The 25,415-nt window shown below is 39.7% G+C and overlaps 2 protein-coding genes, 2 long non-coding RNA genes and 1 other non-coding gene across 7 annotated transcripts in view; all 5 read right to left on the minus strand.

Annotated features, from left to right (window-relative positions):
• Positions 1–1,663: 1,663 nt before the first annotated feature.
• LOC146568567 (ras-related protein Rab-5C-like) lies at positions 1,664–10,399 on the minus strand. Of its 2 annotated transcripts, none has more exons than XM_085284670.1 (6): positions 10,262–10,399; positions 9,119–9,419; positions 8,154–8,305; positions 3,438–3,560; positions 3,240–3,333; positions 1,664–3,067 (listed from the first exon to the last, which is right to left on the minus strand). In XM_085284670.1, exons 2-6 carry the CDS (start codon positions 9,288–9,290, stop codon positions 2,940–2,942), a joined length of 669 nt encoding a protein of 222 aa, XP_085140796.1. In that variant the 5' UTR covers positions 9,291–9,419; positions 10,262–10,399; the 3' UTR covers positions 1,664–2,939. The 2 variants fall into 2 exon arrangements, with proteins under 2 accessions (XP_085140796.1, XP_085140795.1); XM_085284669.1 differs by having other exon boundaries at positions 10,233–10,386.
• A 1,040-nt stretch (positions 10,400–11,439) lies between these two features.
• Positions 11,440–12,123, minus strand: LOC146568568 (uncharacterized). Its single transcript, XR_014893545.1, has 4 exons — positions 12,095–12,123; positions 11,925–12,007; positions 11,654–11,764; positions 11,440–11,546 (listed from the first exon to the last, which is right to left on the minus strand). It is a non-coding gene; the product is annotated as an uncharacterized LOC146568568 (long non-coding RNA).
• Positions 12,124–12,960: 837 nt separating this feature from the next.
• Positions 12,961–13,032, minus strand: trnaq-uug (transfer RNA glutamine (anticodon UUG)). The gene has a single exon. It is a non-coding gene; the product is annotated as a tRNA-Gln (tRNA).
• A 2,015-nt stretch (positions 13,033–15,047) lies between these two features.
• LOC146568570 (uncharacterized) lies at positions 15,048–15,657 on the minus strand. The gene is made up of 3 exons (XR_014893517.1): positions 15,572–15,657; positions 15,301–15,411; positions 15,048–15,193 (listed from the first exon to the last, which is right to left on the minus strand). It is a non-coding gene; the product is annotated as an uncharacterized LOC146568570 (long non-coding RNA).
• Positions 15,658–17,326: 1,669 nt separating this feature from the next.
• The window catches only part of kcnh4b (potassium voltage-gated channel, subfamily H (eag-related), member 4b), a 37,986-nt gene continuing 29,897 nt past the window's right edge, over positions 17,327–25,415 (minus strand). For both annotated transcript variants that reach the window (XM_085284672.1, XM_085284671.1), the window contains 5 exons: positions 24,406–24,444; positions 22,696–23,078; positions 21,960–22,054; positions 20,284–20,360; positions 17,327–19,402 (listed from right to left, as the gene is read on the minus strand). In XM_085284672.1, coding sequence (XP_085140798.1) covers positions 18,365–19,402; positions 20,284–20,360; positions 21,960–22,054; positions 22,696–23,078; positions 24,406–24,444 — 1,632 coding nt within the window. In that variant the 3' untranslated portion in view covers positions 17,327–18,364. The remainder of the gene's footprint in view (positions 19,403–20,283; positions 20,361–21,959; positions 22,055–22,695; positions 23,079–24,405; positions 24,445–25,415) is intronic.

Here is a 25,415-nt window from a genome sequence, read left to right on the forward strand (position 1 = left end):
CACTGTGTTCTGGCTCTGCCCCGGGGCGTCCTCCTGGTGGGACATGGCTAGGACACCTCACCCAGGAGGCATCCTTGTCAGATGCCCAAAACCCTCTCAACTACTTGGGATGTGGAGGAGCAGCAGCTCCACTCTGAGCCCCTACCGGTTGTCCAAACCCCTCAACCTATTTCTAAGGGAGAGGCCAGCCAGCCTTCTGAGAAAGCGCCTTTCTGTTGCTTGTATCTGCGATCTCGTTCTTTTGGTCACTACCCAAAGCTCGTGACCATTGGTGAGGGTAGGGATGTAGATTGACCGGTAAATTGAGAGCTTCACTTTTACGCTCAGCTCTCTCTTCACCACGATGGACAAGTACAGCATCTGCATCACTGCAGATGCTGTACCAATCTGTCTGTCAATCTCCTCCTCCCTTCTCCCCTCACTCATGAACAAGACCTAGATACTTAAACTCTTCCACTTGGGTCAGTAACTGGTCTTTGACCCAGAGTGGGCACTCCACTCCACTCAAGGACATTGACAGAGTGGTTGCGAAGCCACTCCTTTGTTATCTTGGCTGCTTGCTTAGGGTCAGTGTCATGTAGGAAGTTGAACAATCACCCTAGTTCAAGGTCCGGTCTGTGTGGCAGGTTATCATCAAGGATGTCTTTGTGCATTGCTGCATTTATCTTTCCCTCAACTCTGACTCATCTACCGCTTCCTGCTGGCGAAGAACATCCCACAAGATGATGCTTCCACCACCCCGCTTCACTGTAGGGAAAGTATTGGCCAATGGATGAGCTGTGCCTGGTTTCTTCCAGACATGACGCTTGGGATTCAGGTCAAAGAGTTCAATCTTTGTTTCAACCGACCAGAGAATGTTGTTTCTCATGGTCTGAGAGTCCTTCAGCTGCCATTTGGCAAACCCCAGGTGTGCTCTTTCATCTCACTAGTTTACCATACAGGCCTGATTGGTGGAGTGCTTCAGAACTGGTTGTACTTCTGGAAGGTCCTCCTGTCTTCACAGAGCAACACTGGAGCTCTGTTGTTGATCACCTCCCTGATCCCTTCTACCTCAGTCACTCAGATGTAGGAAGAGTCCTGTTTGTTTTAAACTTCTTCGATTTACAGATGATGGAGGCATTTGTGGTCTTTGGAACCTTCAATGCTGCACAGGTTTTTCTGTACCCTTTCCCACTGAATCTGTTCCTTGATACAATCCTGTCTTGGAGGTCTACTGACAATTCCTTGGACTTCATGTCTTGGGTTGTGCTCTGATATCCACTGTTTGCTATGGGAGGTCATATAGACAGGTATAGGCCTTTCCAAACTATGTCAAACCAACTTTCTTTTTAATACATTTGCAAGGATCTCAGTCAAACTTTTTTTTCACTTTGTTATTATGGTATATATTTTGTGTAGGAGTTTTGAGATAAAATAATACATTCTTATTCCAAAAATTGAATAAATGTAACAAAAATTAAGGCAAATGTGGAACAAGTGAAGCGCTGCGAATACTTTTCACTGTAACTCCAGCACAATCGATCCATTTTATTAACCACTTGTGCTATTCAGGTCACACGGCACAAAGTATTGGGAGAAAAAAAAACAAAAAACAACAACTTACTGGCCGGTCTGTATTTTGGGGGTGGGGGAGAAGTACACTCCAAAACAACTCAAAACAAAGTGAATCTTGTATGTTATTTATTTCATTTCAGATTTACAAGTTATTTCACATTTCTTTAAAAAAAAAAAAAAAAAAAGGCTAGCAACTCTCCGGTGTTACAGTTAGCAATAAAACAATGCAAGAAAACAACTGCATTTATGGTACAGCCTCTTCAGAAGTGTAGCCTCTCCAATCACGACCACCCTCAGCAAGCAAAGTCTTGAGCTTTTATTATAACAGTCTCACCCAACTCCCTATTAAGAATAACCAAAGCCACCTCTACACCTGGCATTACAATGTGATCTGCAACTAGATAATTTAATGATGGGAAAGTATAAGGAATGCAGGTGTAATTTTATGCACTGTGATTGGTATGTAATCAGACAATCCAGGGCACATTTAGAGGTGCTTGGCTTGCACTCTGATTAGATCTGTTAGTGTAAATGCAGTTAGAGCAGCCTAACAACATTAAGTTAAACAAAATCATCTACCCTTCAAGTTCTGCCTCTTCCTGCTCACATCATTAAACTGAAATGTTAAGCAGAACCTTCAAAGTCTTCTATCTCCTCTTTCCAGAAATAGATAATATTAATTTCTGGACACAAAGATGGCCAACTTGCAAAGATAAAAGATCCATCTTTAACTTGGGAACTAACCAACCAACCTGCATATAGAGACAACGTCAGGACACGGTCAGATGATTTTATACAAGGGCTAACTGCTAACTCCAAAATGTCACCTGTCACTATCAAGATAACTTACACATGCTAATGTCAGGTGCTTATGCTGCATTACGACAAAAAGATTAAATCGCTCTACCATTTGTAATTTAAGGATTAATATTTTTGGGTACTTTTTTTCCCCCCACTGAATATAGGCAAATGACAGGAGTAGAAAACGTGTGTGCATATATAAATATACATATTCTACACACACACACAAACACACGCGCGCACACACACACTCCAACAATTCCAACAACCTCAGCATCATGCTTCAAAATCATTTATAACAGCATTCGATCATCAGAGAGATGCTAAAGATCAACAGGGAGGCGGACAGACAGAGAAGGGAAAGACAGAGAAGAAGTAGTGAGGGATCTTGGGAATTCCCTCTAGCTTATGATTTGCTTTACAAAAGTTCCTTTAATCAAACGGGATGCAGATAATCTCATCTGTAATCTCAGTGTGGAAGTGGCGAGTGGTTCTGCCCTCTCCTGCCTCTCTGGCTTTTTGCTACATGCTGTCCTTAAAATGATGTTCAGGGCTCGTTCACCAAGTTCGTTTTTTCTTGCTTCTTAGTTGCCGCCGCAGCACCGGCTGCTGCTGCTGCCCTGAGGGTTAGTTTGTTCTAGATCTACTCCTGTCCTTGTCCGCCCACCTTGTCCAGCTGTACCCTGGGGCTCGCTCTTCGGTAGCTTCTTCGCTACAGGGACAGGGGAACAGATATTTCAAAATAAAGCTACGAAACACCAAAACAGCACCAAAAGGTGACAATAAAACAATACAGGTTTGTTTTTTTAATCTATCACATATGTTAGGTTAATTTGTGATTCCAAACTGGTCAACTGGAATATGTGACTAAATGCATTACTTACCTATAGCCATGAAAATTTCATTGACATTCATAGCGGTCTTGGCTGAGGTCTCCATAAAAAGCAGACTGTTGTCATCGGCATAGGCTTGTGCCTCCTGAGAACACGATTTAGATATAAAAGTTAATCAACAAATTCAAATGAAACCTCTAAATATCAGATTTTTTGCTTATATTAAGTCCTCTATATGCATCTTTATACCTGAAACTCGACAGCTCTTTTGTTTGCGATGTCCGCTTTGTTGCCAGCCAGAGCGATCACTATGTTGGGACTGGCCTGCCTTTGAAGCTCCTTCACCCAATTTTTCGCACGATCAAAAGTGTCCTGAAAAACCAACAAACTTAATTTGCATTTCCCCAAAGTATTTAGCACTACAGCTATCTTTAATGTTGGTCAAACATGTTTTCTTTTTTTAAATTTCATACTAGCATAGCTGATGTGACCTCAAAAAGCCCACAAGCCCATGAACACACACACACACACGCATATGTTTAAAATTAACTTACACTGAGTCAAAGCACACCCTCTGTCATGTATGTAAAAATAATCTTAAATATTAGGTAAATACAACTGCAGGTGAGAAACAACACACAACATGTTACACCGTGTTATTATTTATTTAACTAAAATGCAGAAGCAGTGTGTAAAAAAATTAAGCACACCTCATCTTCTCTATGATGTTATCAGTCTCTCACATCACTGTGGAGGAATTCTGGCCCAGTCTATATTGCTTTGCATATGCAATGCTTTTTAAGCCCCTACCACAACATACAATGAGGTTGAGGTCCTGACTTTGACTGGGCCATCGAGGCATCTGAGTTCTTTTCTTTTTCCAGACATCATTATTATAGATCTGCTGTTGTGCTGGGAATCATTGTCCTGTTCCATGACCCAATTTTAGCTATTTTTTTAACTGTCAGAAAGATGGCCTCACATAGGACTCTAGAACAGGGGTCCCCAATCCCAGTCCACGAGGGACGGTGTCCCTGCAGGTTTTAGATCTCACCCTGGGTCAACACACCTGAATCACATGATTAGTTCATTATCAGGCCTCTAGAGAACTTCAAGACATGTTGAGAAGGTAATTTATCCATTTAAATCAGCTGTGGTGGATCAAGGACACACCTAAAACCTGCAGGAACGCCGGCCCTCGTGGACTGGGATTGGGGACCCCTGCTCTAGAATAATTTGGTATACTGATGAGATCATAGTTGAATAAAGAACCGCAAGGTGTCCAGCTCCTGTAGCCGCCAAAAGCCCAAATCACCCCTGTGCTCTCACTTGGTATGAGACGTTTCTGCTGATATGCTGTGTTTGGTTTTCACAAAAGTGGTGCTGTGCATTATGGACAAGCATCTCCACTTTGGTTTTATCTATTCAAAGGACATTGTTCCACACATCTTGTGGTTTGTTCAGTGCATTTGCTGGAAGATTAGAAACTGTGTTTAATGTTTTCCACATGTGAATATTAGTTTTACTGAGAATAATAAATGTAATTTGTTTGGAAATGACATTATGACCCTTTAAAATCATCGCTGATGTCTTTCCTCCTTGGCATTGTAAACACACACCCGAATGCTCCAGACCAGAAAATTGAAAAGCACCTGCTTTTACAGACGTGCTCACACTTACTAATGATCAACTAAAGTGCCGCTATTTACACTCTTAATTCCTATGGAAACAGTGAGGATGTACTTAGTTTTTCACACATTGCTTTTTCATTTTGGCTTAGTTTTAGTTAAATGAATGTATCATGTTTTGCTATTTATCTGAGGTTGTATCTAAATCATAGTTACAGGTTAATTGCAAAAAACCAAACAAAAATAAGTGAGGATCTTGAATCCTTCAGTAAAAGCCAAAACACACCTTAACAATTGTAACTGTTTTTTCAGTGATTTTTTAAAAATGATCACTGATTATCAGCATATTTTGCATTCTTCCACTTTTGGGAGCAACAAAACAATGAAACAAATGAATTAAACAAAGCAGTATCTGCAAGCATCATACAGTATGTCACGAAACTGAGTACACCCCTCACATTTTTGCCATTATTACCTAAACCACTGGCAACAAAAATGAGTAAACCCCTAAGTGAAAATGTCCAAACTGTGCCCAAAGTGTCAAGATAGATTTTGTGTGGCACTAACACTGCCTTAACTCTATTGAGCGTGGAGTTCACTAGAGCTTCACAGGTTGCCATGGAAATCCTCTTCCACTCCTTCATAATGACATCATGGAGCAGGTGGATGTTAGAGACCTTGCGCTCCTCCACTTTCCATTAGAGGATGCCCCACAGATGCTCAATAGGGTTTAAGTCTGGAGACATGCTAGGTCTGTCAAGCAGCTTTACCCTCAGTTTTTGGAGGTGTGTTTGGGTTTGTTATCATGTTGGAATCCTGCCCTGTGGGATAGTTTCTGAAGGGAGGGGATCATGCTCTGCTTCAGTATGTCACAGTACATGTTGGCATTCAGGGTTCCCTCAATTATGCGTTCCTCAGTGCCAGCAGCACTGATACAGCCCCAAACAATGACACTCCCACCACCATCCACCATGCTTGACTGTAGGCAAGACAAACTTGTCTTTGTACTCCTCACCTGGTTGCTGCCACACACCCTTGACACAATCTGAACCAAATAACTTAATTTTGGTCTTATCCTTGTCCTTAGTCTGCTTGTCTTCAGCAAACTGTTTGCCGACTTTCTTATGCATTATCTTTAGAAGAAGAAGAAGCTTCCTTCTGTGAGGACATCCATTTGATGCAGTGTGAGGCGTATGGTCTAAGCACTGACAGGCCTTAATGCCTTCAACTTCTCCAGCAATTCTGGCAGCACTCGTACATCTATTTTCAAAAGACCACTGGGTATGACGTTGAGCATGTGCACTCAACTTCTTTGATCAACCATGGCGAGGTTTGTTATGAGTGGAACCTGTCCTGTTAAACTGATGTATGGTCTTGGCCACCGTGCTGCAGCTCAGTTTCAGGGTGTTGGCAATTAGAGCAGGGCGATATGGCCAAAAATATTTATCACGATATATATTTGAAAATTTGCGATAACGATATAACCGACGATATAATTGATGCGAGACAAAATACAACTCCACAACATTACTAGCGCAAAAAGACAACCTTCCATTTATTTTCACTTAAACAAGAAGCTGGTTTTTATGTACATTAAAGCTTTATAAAAATGTAACAGTGCAAATGCAAATTCCTTGCTGAAAGTTTAACCAAAAGGCATTTCCAGTAGAAATGGGCTGACACATCCTGAGCATAACCATGTATAATATCCACTGAAGTTAAAAAGAGGTGCTTTGCAACATTAAACTGCAGTGTGCAGTACGTATTTTTCGGACCATAAGGTGCACAGGATTATAAGGCACATTAAGCGAAACAAAGCAGTCAGATAAATCAAACTTTATTAAACTCATTCTTCTTGCTTCCTCCACTTCTGTACCATTGATTCATTAATGTTGAATTCTCTGGCAGCTGCTCTATTCCCATGTTGTTGCAGTATATTAATGACTAACCTCGTATTGTGGATGGATTATCTCAGTTGTTCTCCTGACTGAAGTTTGGTCCGTTTACAGCATCCTGCCATGCGATTGCATTTGTCTCTAACCATGAAGAACCTTCACGTTAACTTTTATAAGTGGAAAAGTGTTAGTGTTCGTCCTCCAGCTTCACTGTTTATGTTATGCTAACATAGCTGTGTCGCTAGCGATCACGTAGCACATCATTATATACCAGCTAGCCCAACTTCAGTAACCCTACAAACGTCACTGCTGTTTAGTTTCCTGTCTTCATTTATGTTGGAAGTGATAGCAGAGCTGTACGTTTGATTTTTTTCAGAAATCTCTCAGTCAGAACATGCAATATCATGCTTAGGTAACTAGCGAAACTAGCGAGCTAACTTCCGCTAGCTTCCTGCTAACTTCTAACTCCGTTAAATGTAATAACTTTTGTTTTCATGGATGCCTGGAAGTTAAACTTTATAGTTACACCTGGTAAAGCAGCAATGCTGATCGTTTTATTAAAGATGAAAGAATTTAGACAGTTTTTAACTCTAAGTGATGCTGCAGTGTTGTTTGACCTGAAGAATACGGAGTTTAGGACCCAGATTACTCCCAGATTTAAGAGCATCTTAGTCCGACAAATACGGGAATAACAACGGCCCGCTTGCATGTTCTGCAAAAAAATGTGCTTTGTTGTGTATCTGACGGACAAACACCAAACCAGTTCCACATCACGGAAGTTGCACCATTTTTACAAACCAATTCTGGTTCATCTGTTTCACTCAACAATCGGCCATGTGCGTATGAAAACAAAGGCACTGCGCATGCGCGTTTTACTCCCATTCTATCGCGATATTTCATTTTCCTATCGTTGCCTAACATTATACCGGTATTACCGTGAACGGTATAATATGGCCCAGCCCTATTGGCAATATTCTTATAGCCTGAGCCATCTTTATGTAGAGTAACAATTCTTTTTTTCAGATCCCCAGACAGTTCTTTACCATGAGGTGCCTAATAAACTTCCAGTGACCAGTATGAGAGAGTGTGAGAACAATAACACCAAATTCAACAACCTGTTTCCCATTTACACCTGAGACCTTGTGAAACTAATGAGTCACATGACACCAGGGAGGGAAAATGGCTAATTGGGCACAATTTGGACATTTTCACTTAGGGGCGTACTCACTTTTGTTGCCAGCGGTTTAAGCAATAATGGCTGTGTGTTGAGTCATTTAGAGGGGACAGCAAATTTTCACTGTTGTATAAGCTGTACATTGTATCAAACTGTCATATCTTCAGTGTTGTCCCATGAAAAGATATAACTAAATATTTACAAAAATTGGAGGGGTGTACTCAGTTTTCTGAGATACTGTAAGTGTTACCCTGTGGGTGAAACCTACTGTGTTGGTAATGTCATAGACCACAATCGCTGCTTGAGCCCCTCTGTAGTACATTGGAGCCAGGCTGTGGTAGCGCTCCTGACCCGCTGTGTCCCAGATCTCAAACTTCACAGTGGTGTCGTCAAGGCAGACAGTCTGAGTGAGGAAAGCAGCTGCAGAGAGAATGAAAACGTAAACAATAAATAAATGAAACACTCAATCTTCCTAGAAGACTATCCTGTTCACATCTGATCTGAAGATAAGTTAGGAGGCATTGCATCACTTCAGATTAGCTTGGGCACAAATTTATATAATTCTAAATGCCACATCTATAGGTGCATGACCTCTGTGTAGGATAACACGCCACATCACAAGACTCGTATCATCTCAAACTGGTTTCTTCAACGATCAGTTCACTGTACTTAAATGGTCATCACAGTCACAAATCTGAATTCAACAGGGCACCTTCTGGATGTGGCTGAACAGGGGTTTGCATCATACATATGCAGCTGAGAAATATGCATCACCTGTGTGATACTATCATGTCAATATGGACCAAAATCTCAGAGTAATGTTTTCGGCACTAGTAGAATCTATGCCATGAAGAACTAAGACAGTTCTGAAGGTAAAACGAGGCCCAACTTGGTACTAGCAAGATGCGCCTAACATACTGACCAGTGAATGCATGTTCTTTATGTGAACAGCTTTTATTTTGATGAAACATTTGCCAAATGTCAGCAATGTTATTTAAGGAAAGCTCTTCTACAGATGCTTGTTTTTAAATGACATTTAACATTTGGGAATACTTGAGAGGAATATGAAAGGCACATTTACCCATGTGAGTTATCAAACCTGATACAGCACTAAGATTCCTAAATTTCAAACAATATTCACTTAACATGCAGACAGCAACATAATCTACCTAGAGAAACACCTACAGCTTCCAAACAAAATCAGTTTCCTTCATTTAGAAGCGTGTTTCTCACCTCCAATGGTGCTCTCCTGGAATTCGTGGAACTGCCCTTTGACAAAGCGCAGCACTAAGCTCGACTTCCCCACCGCTGACTCCCCCAGCAGGACCAGCTTGAACTGGCAGATTTTATTTGCTGCTGCAGCACCATTAGGCCTGTTTGCTCCTCCACCACCACGTCCAGCCATTGACAGAGACTGTTAGGAAACAAACTAAATACTCGGAGTTTGAGAAGGGTTGGAAGTCCACGCACCGATTGTGAGCGAGGTCAGAAATCACACTCCGGGGCGACAAAAACAGCGGCGATCCAGGCAAGCCTGAAACATTTTTAGAAAAATAAACTGAACCTTTTTTGTGGGTACATTTTAGGAATACATATCTATAAGTGACTGATTTTTACGTTAGCTTGTAGATAACACTTGTTTTTTCATACCTCTGCTAGACTAACGTTTGTTTATCCCCGATTATAGCGTAGAAACAACGCAGTATCCATCATATAAGTTATTATTAATTACGTTATAAAGCCTGTCAGCTCTTCTATCAGACAATACCGAACTGACACAAAAGATTCAGATCAGTCGCTGTCATGTGAAGTTCATAACCATAGATCGACATGCAGTCTGTTCACTTTTTTAACTGCTAAAAGTACAGCTGAGCAGGTCTCCGCCACAGTTATCTGAAATTATTTGTTAGCAGCAGCAAATGTTGTTTGGTTAAAAAAAAATAAACACTTAAATGATAAAATGGAAAAGGGCACCACATACAGCCTTGAACTCTCAAACACTGATATCGATATCGGCCTGAAAGACCTAGTCTGGCATGTTAGTAACAGCTGACGAGTTAAGCTAAAACAACCTAGAAATGGCTCCATTCTGTTTTTAATGCTGTCTCACAAGCTGAAATGCTTCTGTAGTCAACAGGACACTAACAAACAATTTAAGTGTGCGTATTTGTAGTTATAAGTCCAAAAGCACCGGGTGAACCCGCTAGTCCTTTAACTTTGACCGTCTATACGGACAAAAACACCATCAGTCAGACAGTTAGCTCGGAAGCTAAAGCTCGTCTGTATTAACGACGATCAAATCAGTTCATAATGCTAATCAGCTAACAGGAAGTTTTGGGTTTCTTACCGAAAACGAAAAAACAAGATTCGCTGTACCGTGTGTAGAGTGACTTATAACGATGTTATTTCTCGTTAACAGCGTTTTCTCCCGTTCCACTAAAAGACTTCCAGCTTCTGTGGAATATATGCTTCCGCCTTCAGTAACAAAAATACTTCCTGGATTCGCTTGTCATGTGATGTGATGTCACAGCCAATCAAATACGGAGATTGCAGAACGTCAGCAGGAGCTAGCTCAGTCCTGTACTATTTTTAAAATGATCAATGACAGAAACACTTGCAATGACTTTTAGAGGAAGATTATTTCGCAGTGCTTGGGTAATTTGCAACAAAGGTTTAAATTCAAAAACTCATACTCCAAAAAAAAAAAAGAAAAAAAGACTTGATCCAACTTTTCATGACATAATTGACATTATTTATTATTATTATTATTATATCCTTCTGGATGTTTAGTAAGCTAGAAATACAATTAGATGTTATGCGATTTAAAAGACACATTTGTGTAGCCAAGGGATTCATTAATTCTATTTATATTTTCAGAGATACTTACACAATTAACGAAGTATTTTCTTCTTTCCTAATAACTGGTTGTGCCACCCTTGGCAGCACAAATTGCAGTCAAGCTTTTGCAATAACTGGTAATGATTCTTTCACAACTCCGTAGAGAAATTTTGGCCAACTCTGCTTTGCAGAATTGTTTTAATTCAGCTACACTGGCGGTTTCTTGAGCATGAATGGCCTTTAAAGTCATGCCAAATCATTTCAGTCGGATTTATGTCCAGACTTTGACTCAGTCACTCCAAAACCTTTCTCACATTTTGAAAAACAAAAACATTTTTCCTGTGACTCTTTAGTAACAAAGGTCATCTCTATGCAGAAACAACACATGGTTAAATGCCACATGGTGGTGCAATTGGAAAGCAAATAACATTCGGAGGGATTTGGAACACACTCAAAGATACAACCGTATTTTGTTTTGCAGAAAATGTAAGTTATTGTCTGATTTTGCTTTCTTTTCTCCCCTGAATTATAGTTGTATTACAATAAAGTGAAGTAATCTATTCTAAGGAACACCAGACTAACAAAGGATTTGCAGTTATTGATGGCCATAAAACAGTGTAAGTGTATAATTAGTTGATTTTATTGTGAAAATTGTATTACACAATGTGTGGGATTGGATTATTTATTCGCTGGAAAATATTGTGTATGATAGCCATTTATCTGTTGCACAGATCAGCTGAGCAGCAAGTGGCAGATGATACACCGGGCTGATTCATTATCCTGCAGTCATTTGACTTCATGCAACCTTTGAAATATCTGGGAGCTGTGGAAACAAGGAAAACAAGGTGGTATGAAATCATCTGTTGTAACTGATTTAATTTTGTTCTTTTTTTTCCCTGCACACTAAACCAAATGAGGGTTTTGACTTACTAGATCCTGCATAAATGATGGCACTGGTGCAGACATTGTTAAAGCCATGGCAGGTCTCCACAGAGTTTGGGCAGTGTCGCAGACCTCCACAGTAACACTTCAGAGCTTCACCTGGGAAAAAAAATAAATCAGGTTTAATCACTGTAGCAAAGCATTTTCACAGCCAATAATTTAAATACAGTAAATAGAACAGTAGCAGAGTCTCCCAAATGTGCCTCATTGACAGATATGGAAAATGATGCATATAGAAACAGGCTGAAGCTTAACTCACTCTGGCTGATGACCAGCAAAACCAAAACAGCAACAATCACAGTCTTCATGTCTTCAGGATGCCTCGCCTCACTGCACCAATCTCTGTATGAAAAAAGGGAATAAATGTGAGAAGATCAAACTCTTTAAGCTCCACCATAATCCACATATTGAAGGACAAACACATCCCACCTGATGAATGATTCTTCTGGAGAGTGATTCCTCAAATGTGTGACAGCTGGGTTTCCATCCTCCTTTTTTATTTGGTCTTGTTGTGCAAGCGTGCAGAGTGAAATATCAAGATCAGACTGTGATGCTGCAAAAACACACCGTGACACCACTTGACTCATCAAGAGAATGTGCAAATATATTTGCACACCAGTTGTTCTGTTTGTATAAGCAACATATGCAGCGCAAAGTAACAACATGATGTGAGGACACGTATAAAGCGCAATCAGCCAATTTGGACCAACACTGCAAATAAATAAATAAATAAATAGGTGAGCAAATTGTAACAGGGTATAAAGAACATGATAAAACCTCGTCAAATACAGAGAATTGTTTAGTTTGACGATTTGTTATTGATCTTGGAAATACCAGAGTGCAATCATAAGGGACATTTTCAGATCAGTGTGTCCCTGAAGAGTTCCAGTAAGAAATCAACTAGAGAAGTTGTTTTACAACATAAACAAACAGATGAAAAATGTCTGAAAAACACATCTTTTGAATACTAATAAAAAAAACCCTGAAAAATAACAAAAAAGGGTTTTAAAAATAATCATAAAGTGTTAATGTAGAACTGAGAAGAGATTTAAAAAAAAAACAAAAAACCTTTTAAAACACGATTTTGATTTTGTCAAAGTTGAAAACTGCCAAGTAAGCCCATGGAGTCTTTGTAACAAGACAATCAGCATAAACCCAAAAGGTCTTAGCATACATACAGAGCTGTGCAAAAGTCTCAAGTCACTTCTCTTTGTTTATGTTTTGTCAGGAAAATGTGAAAATGCAGACATATATGGAAATCCAGTATACATTTACAAAGAGTTTAATTTTCCATCAGGTTCCACTGAGATTCGAACTCAGATCACTGGATTCAAAGTCCAGAGTGCTAACCATTACACCATGGAACCACTTCTCAAAGGCTGGTGTCACTAAAAAAAACAGAGCTTTTATTTACTGAGTATTGGCATAATATAAAATGAAAAATAGAAGCAGTGTCACGTCACCCCTCATTACTTTATGTTTTCTTGGAAAATTGGAATTTGGTGCAGCGATTTATTGAAACATCTGAAAAGATAAATTAAAATGCAGCATTTAAGGAAAAAACAGAGTTTGTACAATTCTAACGAGCTTGAAAATCAATATTTGGTATGATCACCTTTATTCTTTAACACATTCTGAACTCTTTTAGGCAAGCGTTCTTGTAATTTCTTTAAATAGTCTAGCTCTCCAGGCTTCTTGAAGGACATTCAAAGCTTTTCTTTGGATGTTGGTTGCCTTTTGTTCTTTTCTCTGTTAAAATGATCCAAAACTGCTTCAAAAATATTGAGGTCCAGACTCTGGGGAGCTCAATCAATGACTGACAGTGTTACACTTCCCAACACCACTGGCTGAATTGCAGCCACAAACCATGACAGAGTCTCGACTGAGTTTCAAAGGTTTAAAGATTGCTGTAGACACTCTCACTACAACACATCTCCCTTGACCTCCTCTGGGCATAGTGATGATGATTTGAACAAAAAAATTTGTAATTTGGATTCATCTGGATTTGTTGATTTTCAGTCCAGTTCTTATGTAACGTGGCACACCTCAACCTGTTCTTCCTGTTTGCCTTGGTTAAGAAAGGCTTTTTGACAGCCAACCATCCACTGGGACCATTTCTGACAAGGTCTCAGCAAACAGTAGATGGATCAACTGAAGGGCCTGATGTATGTGTCAGGTCTGCTGGATTTTTTCTTACTTCTTAATGTCCTTCAGATACTGTTCACCTGCTGTAGATATTTTTTAGGCCTGGAACTTGTTCGGTCTTCTCTATTTGTCCAATTTCCCTCTATTTTAAGGACACACTGGACACCGTGCTGAGATATGTCACGTTTTCAGCTAATAGCTCTTTGGGATTTGCTTTGTTGTTGGGAAAATTCTAGTTAGTTTGCATTAACTTTGACATTTTTCATAGATTCTACTAAAGAAATGGGAACAAATTCTATGTTTGTGTGAAATGGATTTTTTGGTAAGTTGTCTGTTAGGTATACTGCCTTTTTATGATTCATAGTCAGCATTAAGTACAAGCTTACATCTGGTCTTGTCTGTTCTTTGCAATTTCTATCCCACTTAACTCATAATGTAATTTCTGTCAAGTAATGAAACCAAATGAAATCCTCTAGTGTTGGCTAATTAAATACAAACATATAACCTGTGTCCTTACTTTTACCATACCTCTTACACATAAGACTAATTCAGGAATATAACATACTGTGCATGAGGTATAGTATTGGAGTCAGTACATCATACCAACTCATTATGTTGCACTGTAAATATCAGATCTTTTATATCAGTGTTTTTTTTTGTATGTATTTATTTAAAAACATATATACAAACATCTGTAAACAGTCTCTTTGTGTTTGTGTCTGTTTTGATCATTTTCTTTGTTTAGTCGTTCCAGCCTTTCAGAGGGCTGCGGATTATTTAATTTTCTAACACCCATGTAACAACGCTTTGATGCATTTTCCCAATAAATGAATAACAAAAGGATATTAATAATAATCTAAATATAGCTTCCGTTTCTGGCTAAAGCATAACCTTTTGACTGACTGACAATTTTAAGTCACATTTTAATGTCCTCAGTGTTTCAGTTTTTTGGTTAGTTTCCTATAACAGCTTTTTGTATGTAAAATCAGAAATTATTACTTTAACAAACCACTGACAAACCATATTTCATGATGAGCACCTTTCTAAATTGGCCATAACAAACCTAGTTAGTGTTCAATAAATAACTAATAGTTCAAAAACATTAATGTAATGAAGTGATGTTGTCATTTAAGAAAAAACCCCAATTAATTCTCTAGAGAATAGAAAATAATACAAATAAGAACTGATATAAAAGCCAAAGATAAAATAAACTGCTCTTTATTATGAGAACACCAGAATGCACACTACATGACAGTAAACATGTTTACAGGCATTAGTATCTGTTGCACAGATCAGCTGAGCAGCAAGTGGCAGATGATACACCGGGCTGATTCATTATCCTGCAGTCATTTGACTTCATGCAACCTTTGAAATATCTGGGAGCTGTGGAAACAAGGAAAACAAGGTGGTATGAAATCATCTGTTGTAACTGATTTAATTTTGTTCTTTTTTTTTCCTGCACACTAAACCAAATGAGGGTTTTGACTTACTAGATCCTGCATAAATGATGGCACTGGTGCAGACATTGTTAAAGCCATGGCAGGTCTCCACAGAGTTTGGGCAGTGTCGCAGACCTCCACAGTAACACTTCAGAGCATCACCTGGGAAAAAAAATAAATCAGGTTTAATCACTGTAGCAAAGCATTTTCACAGCCAATAATTTAAATACAGTAAATAGAACAGTAGCAGAGTCTCCCAAATGTGCCTCATTGACAGATATGGAAAATGATGCATATAGAAACAGGCTGCAGCTTAACTCACTCTGGCTGATGACCAGCAAAACCAAAACAGTAACAATCACAGTCTTCATGTCTTCAGGATGCCTCGCCTCACTGCACCAATCTCTGCATGAAAAAAGGGAATAAATGTGAGAAGATCAAACTCTTTAAGCTCCACCATAATCCACATATTGAAGGACAAACACATCCCACCTGATGAATGATTCTTCTGGAGAGTGATTCCTCAAATGTGTGTCAGCTTGGTTTCCATCCTCCTTTTTTATTTGGTCTTGTGCAATTGATGCGAATCTAGTGTATCATTAACTCAAAACTTCATGTGGGTTTTTGCACAAACACAGAGTGAAATATCAAGATCAGACTGTGATGCTGCAAAAACACACCGTGACACCACTTGACTCATCAAGAGAACGTGCAAATATATTTGCACACCAGTTGTTCTGTTTGTATAAGCAACATATGCAGCGCAAAGTAACAACATGATGTGAGGACACGTATAAAGCGCAATCAACCAATTCTTCTGACCTGTTGTGTAATATTTGCATTGCTTTTGCATGCTCAGTGTAATATTACCTTGAACACCTGAAACACCCACATGGTGGGTCTTGGAAAACACACACTGACACAACTTACAGGGAATGCACAATATGCTGTTGAAGGAATAGCGTCATATTCCGATGTTTTCCAACAGATTTTCCAGTTAAACAACCTTTGCTTCTGTTAGAAAGTGTAAATAATGAGTTAATAATGAACCAAATTTACATAAAAATGTAGATATGAAGAATTACTCTGTTCCAATCAGCAAAGAAGATCATTTGTTTGCTTATTTTCTTGTCTGGGAAGTTTCATCAACAGCTTCTTTTAAAAAAACACAATTATTGTACATTGACTTATATAATCAGATTGAGTGGCGAGTAAGGACGAGGATAAACCAGCGCTCACCAAAAACCCGTTGCATTCAAAGGCCCTAATGAGACGCAGAGCAGCTGCAAATCCTCTTCTTTTAAGAAAGCACGGTGCTGACTTTGTGTTCTTCTGTGGTCGTCTGAAATTTTATTCAACTTGTGGACACATTCATGTTTCTAAAAAACATCTTTTTTCCTCTTTAATCCTTTCTTCAAAGATATCAAAAATGAAGCCATTTATTTCAAAGCTGAACTGCTGCAGCCCTCTCGTTTCTCATTTTGTTAAACTCGGGGTTGCAAATTTAACTTAATTATTAAGAAATAATCAGACAAGACAATCATCAAATTTCCAGAGTAATAATAAAGTAAACTAAGCAAATACAGTGATGTCTAATAATTGTGAGTTTTGGTCTTTTTCAGGCATCAGTACTAATCACCTAATAACTAAACAGAAAACGTTTTAGGAAAAAACGCAAAAACACGACTTTTCTTGGCATATAAAAGTCTTTATACTGATATATGTAAGCAATACCATGAGATTTGAAAACCACAAATAACCTGTCAAATAACAGCAAAGCATCGTAATCCAAATCCAAGAAAATTCAGAGCTTTGCCTCAGTGAAAAATAATCCAGTTTCTTTTTCTTTTTTCTCAAGCTTTGACACAAATAACCGGTAACTGCATTTTCTCCTTAAATAATTCCAAAGCAATTTTCCAAAGCTTATGCCGGTCTCCTGACTGCTGATGGCTTATTGCAACTAAGCAGTCATATATAGCACACAGTATGCTGGTTATTCTGACATGTTTTCTGTCTCTGAAATATCATTTGCATAAACAGTGGTAAGTGTGACACAACAGCAAAGGACACAGTTGCACATTTTCTGCATATTTATTTTGTCAGCCAGAGAGAAATCATTCAAAAGTTCCTGAATACTCTGAAAATTCTATAAGTGTCATAAGTTCATCTTTTTGTCCCTCGGAGGCATTTTTATTTCATAAATTAAGACCAGTTTAAATATTTAATGGGACCCACTTTATTTTTTTTCTTTGAAGCTAAATCTTTTTATTTATGTTTAAATTATGAGCAGCTATGGTGTGTTTATTATAAATGCTTGAGGAAGATTTTCTTTTGCATTGTTTTGCTCTATTTAACGCTTTAGTGAGGAAAAATAGGAAATTTTGATGTTTTAAGACTGCTTTAAAAGGAGATACTAACATAATTATAACTGAAATCATAAGTAAGTACTGTGTACTGGTTGGTGGAGTTTAAATATTAGATACTTATTGTCCAAATATTCACAAAACAACCCAGAAGGCTGAACTGAGAAAGACATTCAATTAAAAACAATAAACAATCTATGCCGTGTGATGCACATACTCTACTTTCTACATGCAAAGTGAGGCATGTTTCATTTTTGTTCCTCTGTATTCTTAAAACAGCAAATCATCCTCACCTGTCTGCACATAAATACAGCGCCTGTGTACACAATCAACTGGTTGTCATGTAGAATGCTTACACATTAATTTGGAAACCTTTTCCGTAGGAAAAAGAATAAATTACTTTACCATGCAAGGAGGTAACAGGTATTATCAACTGCAAGTTGTTCTGAAGATGTTGGAAAAAATACACAATATATATACTGGAACCCACTGTCGTGAGCTTTTTTCTTTTTTAGACACACTTCAGTAAAGCCAAAATGAAGCACAAAATACATGCTTTTGCATAGAAATAGTGTAAATTGCGTGGAGTTTGAGTAATAAGGGAGCATGGGAAGTAAAAGGTGGGGAAACAGAGCACACATCGACAGTCTCTGCCAGAGTCTCAGAAAACACTGTTGCATGAAGAAGTTGCATGTTAGAAATTTCGTGTTGGGTTCTGCTTTGTTCCAGTCTGCTGCTGAGATGTGGAAATATTAATCCGTGAGGTCCAGGCACCACGACTGCTCTGTGCTCTGAGTCTGAACGCCGATGCTGGACCGTCGTGAAGATGCACTTCCACTGTCCCTGCTTTCCAAAGAGCCTGTGTTTCCCAGTAGGCATTCCAGACTGGTGTGCTCCACCGCAGATGGGTCACCTAGTGGGAGATGGGGCTCAATAACATCAGATTGTAATGATCCTGAATCCACAGAACTCCCAAAAGGCTGGCATGGTAATGTGGGTGGAGAGGAAGAGACAGGGTGGAGAGAGGAGTTTGAATCCTTAATTTGGAAGATTGAGGTATCCTGGATCAGAGGGTGAGATGGCGGGGTGGACATCAGGACACACATGGCCTCATTTGAGGCTTTTAAAGGATTAAGGTTGGCATAATGACTGGGTGATGTGTCCAGCAGGCTGTGTGTGGACATTCCTGTAGGGACACTGGACAAAAGGCAAGAGTATTCATCATTATCACTGGGAGGCTGCAGGCACAAAGTGGGCTGGGACTGACTGATGGTAATTGAGCTAGCACCGAGGGGTCTGTTGTCTTCATGTCCAGCATGAGGTGGAAGGCCTGGACTTCCTCCATGGAAGCCTGGGCTGATGCTAAGAAGTGATGGGCTGGTCCACAGATGTGCAGTCATGCTCTCAGAGCTATGACACGGGACAGATTTAGGAGAAGATTTTGGAGAGAGTGTTGGACAGTGGTTAGCAGGCAGACTACAGGACTGAGGCCGCTGGTGGCTCTCTGTTGGGGTTTCAGTAGTTCCACTGCAGCTCCAGTGGCCAGCGGCTGGGGCACTTTGGTGGGAATAGTGGCTCTGGGGAACATTATGGAGGTGGAAAGCTGAACTATGACTAAAAGGCATGCCGCTGTTGGAGGCTCTGGGAGAGTTGGACGCCATTTGGACACCACACGGATGGGAGGGGAAAGAGGCATTGTAGTGATGAAAAGATACGTGAGCCTGGAGGATGTGCATCATGTGGTGAAGGCTCTTGGTGAGCTCAGAGACTTCCTGGTTTAACGTGCCCATCTGTGGAGAGAGCACTTACAGTTTACATGTGACATTTAAAGACTTCCAACATATTCAATGTAGGTAAATTTTCAAGGGAAACATTAAGGTAACAAATGATAAGGTTCTATCGCTGCTTAATTAATGAATTAATCAGCTTCTCTCTTTAAAGTTTACTCTCGGGCTGATGTCCAGCTATAACTTTCTGATGACCTTCCGAGGACTGTAAAAAAGTTGAAATCCCCTCTTGAAGAGATGTCTTCTAAAGCACTTGTGAAATCAAGGAAGAAGAGCAGGTAAGTGACCCTAGCAGAGAATAAAGCAGACAGAAAGCTAAGGATATACAAAATGCAGATGGGGGCCAAAAGGGCCACAAGTAGAGAGAGGTTGTCAACTATTTTTTAAATTGCAGAGTCAGCACTACCAGCCATCCTCTGCATTGCAGAAGTGCCCTGCTGATTAATTAATATTGACTTCAGACAGCACCCATCTGGATACTCCTGCTGCACCTGCTTTCTCTCTATTTACATTCAGATTAAGAGAGCAGGGGGAGACTGAGGTATAGGCCGGCATCAAGTCTGCTTCATCTCACTTTATATTTTCCCTTTACATACACCAAGCAGGCCGATAGTAGATGAGATGCTACAAATTTATCTGTGTGACAAAAAAAGTGAAGCTTGTGATTCTATATTTTTGCTTTTTACATACAACATAGAATAAGATGGATTTTTGTTTCTTAATTATTCCTGTGTTTCATATTCAGTCACTACCAAAGACAGAATGTATGATAATAAGAAGGAGAGCACTGAGCAAACTGCTCTGGATCTGTGAGAATTCACACTCAGGGCTACATTATCCTCTGTGCTATCAATTTTAATTTGGGCTAAGGGGCTGTAGCTCACCTGAAGGTTGAGTTGACTGATGCTCTGCCTGACCTCCTCCGTCTCCAGGAGCAGAGCAGGATTATTTTGTGTGGTGTCTTGGGAAACGAGGGGAAGAAAAATAGGAGGAGTTTTAGCTCCCAGGAGGATTGATCAATTTTAATATAAAGAAAAATTATGTTGCATGACCCCAGTATGTGCTGATAGAAGTTATACATGCATGTGTAACTATGTATGTTTAAATTTCTCTATAAATGAAACGTCATCCAAATTTCACTTAAATCCCCAAAATAGAAACATATTTTTTTATGATGGACAAAAATAAGTGATCCTTCGCTTTGAGTGTCTGGTGTGACCCTCTGACTCCCAGGAGTCATTGCCATTCAATGCTTTTGGTAACTTTTGATGAGGAATCTACCTGGAGGAAATTTAAGCTTTTCTTTCATCCACAAAACATAGTTTTAAACAGCTTTGTGGTGCACACAGACAGTTCTCTTTCCTTACAGTCCTGCATGCACACCGTTGTTGTTCACTGTTCTCTTGATGGTGGGCTCATAAACATGAACATCATTATTAGAAGGGACTTCAGCTACTTAGATGTTACCCATGGTTTCTTTGTGAGCATCCTCTATCTGTACACCGGACAAAGATCTCGACTTGACTGACCAGTGGCTCCTCGTTGTTCCCATGTTGAGACTGAAACACCGGGGAGGACAGAGCTCTAAATCTCTTTTTAAAAAATACTAAAGGGGAGCCGAGTCATGATTGTCATTCTACTGACTGAAAGAACCTCACTCTAATTTCACATGCAAATTTCCAACTATTCTTAGAGGTTCACATTTTCCTGTCAACAGGTATCTAACGTTTCCTTATTCTTCCTAAAAAAAAGAGACCACGTGATTTATTTTTCATTTAATTTAGTCCTTCTTTTCTTCTTTTATGACTTGCAAGAAAAAAGGATGATATTTTAGGCTATAGTTTTACACAAATACAGAAAATTCACAAACTGTACATGCATTAATTTATCTGTCTGAGGTGGGTGGGATGTGTTAGTTGTAACAGCAGTTTTGTGAGCTGTATAGAGAGTTTAATTTGCTTTTCTGCTGGAGTGCATAATGCAACACATATTTGAAAATTTCTTTATATTATGCAATCTAATACAGCTGCACATTGCACTGTGTTACATAGTGTTTAACTTTACAAAGACTGGTTTTGCAGTCTTTGTAGAAAGTGCTTTGGCTTTCTATATAACCTTGGTCTAGTATCATAGTGTCCACAAGCAAGCAGATGATGATAGGCAGACAGGAATAACTGTCTGCAATCAAAACAGAAACTGGAGATCGCCAGAGAGGAGCTAAAGAGATGCAAGTTGCAAGACTATGCTACCAAAGCACTCCCCTTAATAAGCAAATTAGCTGAATCTCTACTGAACTGAAACTGATAGTAATCCTAGGAGGAAAGCAACCATGCGTGGAGATTGAGGTCAGATGGCCAGAGCCCTGCTTTGACCTCAGTTGTCCTTTAACATGTTCTCTGACTCTGTGGACACCTGGCTGTCATTTCATTCTGCTGCGCTCTCATATTCCCCCTAAAGCAGGCAGACCTGCCTTGTGGTATCCACTATTTGAACTCCTGAGTTTACCTCCAGCCATCTGGCACCCAGGTGACCCTAGCAGCTCGTGGGTGGTTTGACTTACCTTGGGTGCTGCTGCTCTCTGAGCTGGCATTAGGCCTGCTGTGCTCAACGTTGAAATGGAACGTACTCCCGTTGTCTTCGATGCCATCTACAACCCTGGCGAGAGGGGTGAAGAGGAGGGAGACCGGAGTTAATGTAACAGTAGAGCTTTTTCAATTATCACTGGAGCCAAGAGACGACCGAGCGATGTGCCATGAGAGCTGCTGCTGGCAGACGCCCATGTGGGTTTGAACATGAAGACAGCAGCACAAGTCTGGAGGGGCAGACACCTGAGCTCTGTGAACCAGCACTTACCCATACCTAGAACTTACTGGGTGACTTAGGGATGCATTATGAATACAGATAGCGGGATCAGGAGTATAAGGTATGATGGTTATGAAATGCAGTAACATCTGTTGAAATATGCAATGCAAATACACTCCATCTGCAGCTTTCTGCTCAGTCCATTACTGCAAAGCCTCATTCAGATGCTCTTGGAGATACTATGACTGTATTAAAATCAAGGTGACTATATAAACATTCAAGAAATACGTGTGAAATTGTTTTGAAGTAGAAAGAAAAAATTATGCTCCTTATGTATCATCAAAACACACATAGAACAGCCGTAAAGTACTTTAGTTAGTATTATAGTTCCTGAGTACATATTATTATTAAACCGCATGGAATTGTATGACATTAATTTAGCCTTTGCGTTTTTACTTATGTTCTGGCTGAGGCCTGAAATTAAATATGACTACCTGGGACTAAGATCCGGTGGCCCAAAACAAGTGACAGTTGGAATGAGCAGCTTTGTAGGCTTTTGCTCAGCTCCTGACTCTCCCTCAGCTGCAGTTGATGCCGTGCTCGGGGCTGAGACAGGAGTCGTGTGCTCTTTTTTCGAAGGTGGCTGAGGGGAGCTCTGTCCTAGGAAGCCACGGCTAAGGTTCGGCGAACGGCAGCGTCGCAGGGCGTTGAACTGCCGTAACTCGTCCCCCAGGAGGTTCCCCAGGGAGGTGCGGCGAACGGGGCTGGTGAAGTTGGGCAGCAGGAGGTTGCGGCGGGAGCGCGTGGCTGGCGACAGGTGGAAGGAGTCGTCAGGGTCATCAGTCTTGGTTTCCACAATAGAAGGAAGCCTGGATTGCTGCACAAAAAGAAAGTACAGTATGGAGAGTTAGCAACTAAACTGTACACTCTCAAAATAGTAAGATAAAAACAGTAAAGTGATGATAGTTAACTCTGCTTGTTAGCAAGATCAGTAAGAAGACCTATTTGCTTTTGGATGGTGTATTTGAACTTGCATTATAATTTTAACTGAAATGGGACTTTGTCTTGATTTAGTTAAATGGTTAACTCTTTGAGTCACATCTGGATCTGGATCCATGAACTTTTTCGAAGGCTTCTTAACTATTGAAAGATTATAGGAGCTTATTTTTGCAACTGGAAAAAAAATCTGCTACTGTGAGTCAAAATCTCAGTTTATTTTTAAGTCAAGTCAATAATTTGACCTTAGGGGTAGGTTTAGGGTAAGGGTCAGGGTCTGGGCTACAGATGGTGTTAGAAAATAACTAAAAATTGACAAAAATCTTGAAATTTCACATTACCAGATTTTGAGATAATAATTAAAAATTTTAACTTGAGAATGGGGAAAAAAAAAAAACTTTTTTCAGACCCATAAGAATTTATTTTTTTCTCAGTGAGAGGAAAAAAAGCTTCTACTGTATGTAATATAGATAAAATGTGCATATCTTGGAAAATTCATCTTAAATTAAAGCAAGAATAAATTCAGATCCAGACTTAAGATTCAGCTCTTATATTTATCTCTTTATATATTTATGCATAACAAACACCAAAGAAGACTTTTTTGTTTTATCTTTTTTAATGAAAAAACAAAAAAGAACTAAAACATATCTTAAAAACTGTTCTGTTCAAACTATCTGTCAAGTTTAAAACATCTAATATGGTTTAAAGCTGCCGATGAGGACAATTATGTATTTACAGCTGACAGTATGTCCATCATTAATTTACTAATGTTAGAAATGTGCTGTGCTTCTGCCAACAGAACTGTATTACACAGCCGTTTAAAACAGACAAAGTGAGCACTGTAAATAGTGTTTTAATGATACAGCAATAAAGCAGACTGATAAGTTCAGTACACAGTAAGCAAAGTAGCTCATAAGAGTTCCCATTAAAGGAGCTATTGACCCAGTTAGTGTGCCAGCTTGAGAGACTGAGCTGCTTTCATGTAGGGGAAGTCCTTACACAAGTCCCCCCAAAGTACTCACTAGCATTGCAGTAAGTTCCAGAAAAAAATGGTGGATGAAATCTCAAAAATACACAGCACACGTAATGACAACAGCTGTTCCAAGGCACTGCCAGCTGTAGATTAAAATTCAATACCAGCAGTATGTTAAGGAAATCTGAAAATGTGAAACCTGACTAGAAGGATACTGAATTTGCACTGAACTCACGTGTGGAAGCCTCGGTGACTTTGAAAATCTTCGGAGGCCCTGCGTTGACAAAAAAGAAAGACACAAGAAAGAAAGTAAGGCATAATACCTTCATTTATTCATTCAGCCTCCTGTGTATCAAACCCTGAACATTTTAGATTAACTGTTGCAGTGAAATCCCAAAAAATGAATACATTTCACTGGTTCCTTTTCTGTAGCAAAAGTGTCTAAATTCAAATTTGTTAGTCTCTCTTTCATCCACTGGTGCCACTAATTAAATGAACTTGGCCAGCGATGCAGCCACATGAGCTGAATTACATGCTCAATCTTCTTTCTACGCTCGATTGCGCCGGAATTCCAGGGGAAGTTTGTCTTTCCCTGGTGTGTGTGTGTGTATGTATGTGTGTATGTGTGTGTCTATGGCTAGAAAGTTTTAGCAACTTAGCAATCACCAGCTGGGTGGCAAATAAAGCTGTGGTAGCGTGAGTCCTTCCCTTGTGTGTCAAAAATGTGCTTCTGACAACATGGCTAATGTGACAGCACAAGCCACAGCCTGCCATTCTAGCAACATCATGCCAGCGATGCACTTTGACGAGGGAAACCAGCGAGGACGTGAATTAAATTTAATCTTTTGTTAAAGCACAATGCTGAGGTTAAAAAAAAAAAGTGGTGCTATGTGGGAGGCGAAGGGAAAATCTGTTGAAAACAGGGGCAAACACTCCTCATAAGGAAACTAACCCTGGAGCAAAATGGGATGATTAACCAGCCAGTGAGAAACATTGGTTTCAACTTACATTAAATGTCAAGTCAATTAAAGGAGCACTAATGCAACAAGTGTCCCACATAGCAAAGTAGGTTTGCAGGGACAGGGGATTCTGGGAATTTCAGTCACAAGTATGCTATCTTGCACAAAAAGGGACGGAAGCAGCAAATTATGCCTGACTGACTTATAAAATTACACACCGTATCTGATTATCAAGTAAGTAGAGAGGGTTTTGCATAGTAGAGAGCTTTTCTTTTTACTTCTAGAG

The sequence above is a fragment of the Mchenga conophoros genome, linkage group LG8 (genome assembly GCF_057382185.1).
Source record: "Mchenga conophoros isolate Kocher_MC1m ecotype Shallow Benthic linkage group LG8, M_conophoros_male_GT1.1, whole genome shotgun sequence".
Taxonomy (NCBI): domain Eukaryota; kingdom Metazoa; phylum Chordata; class Actinopteri; order Cichliformes; family Cichlidae; genus Mchenga; species Mchenga conophoros.

Coding starts and splice junctions, on each gene's coding strand:
- LOC146568567 (XM_085284670.1), bottom strand. CDS start 9,290: ATGGCTGGACGTGGTGGTGGAGGAGCAAACAGGCCTAATGGTGCTGCA. Junction 8,306..9,118: donor CCAGGAGAGCACCATTGGAG/GTGAGAAACACG, acceptor TTCTCTCTGCAG/CTGCTTTCCTCACTCAGACT. Junction 3,561..8,153: donor TCTATGACATTACCAACACA/GTAGGTTTCACC, acceptor TTGGTTTTTCAG/GACACTTTTGATCGTGCGAA.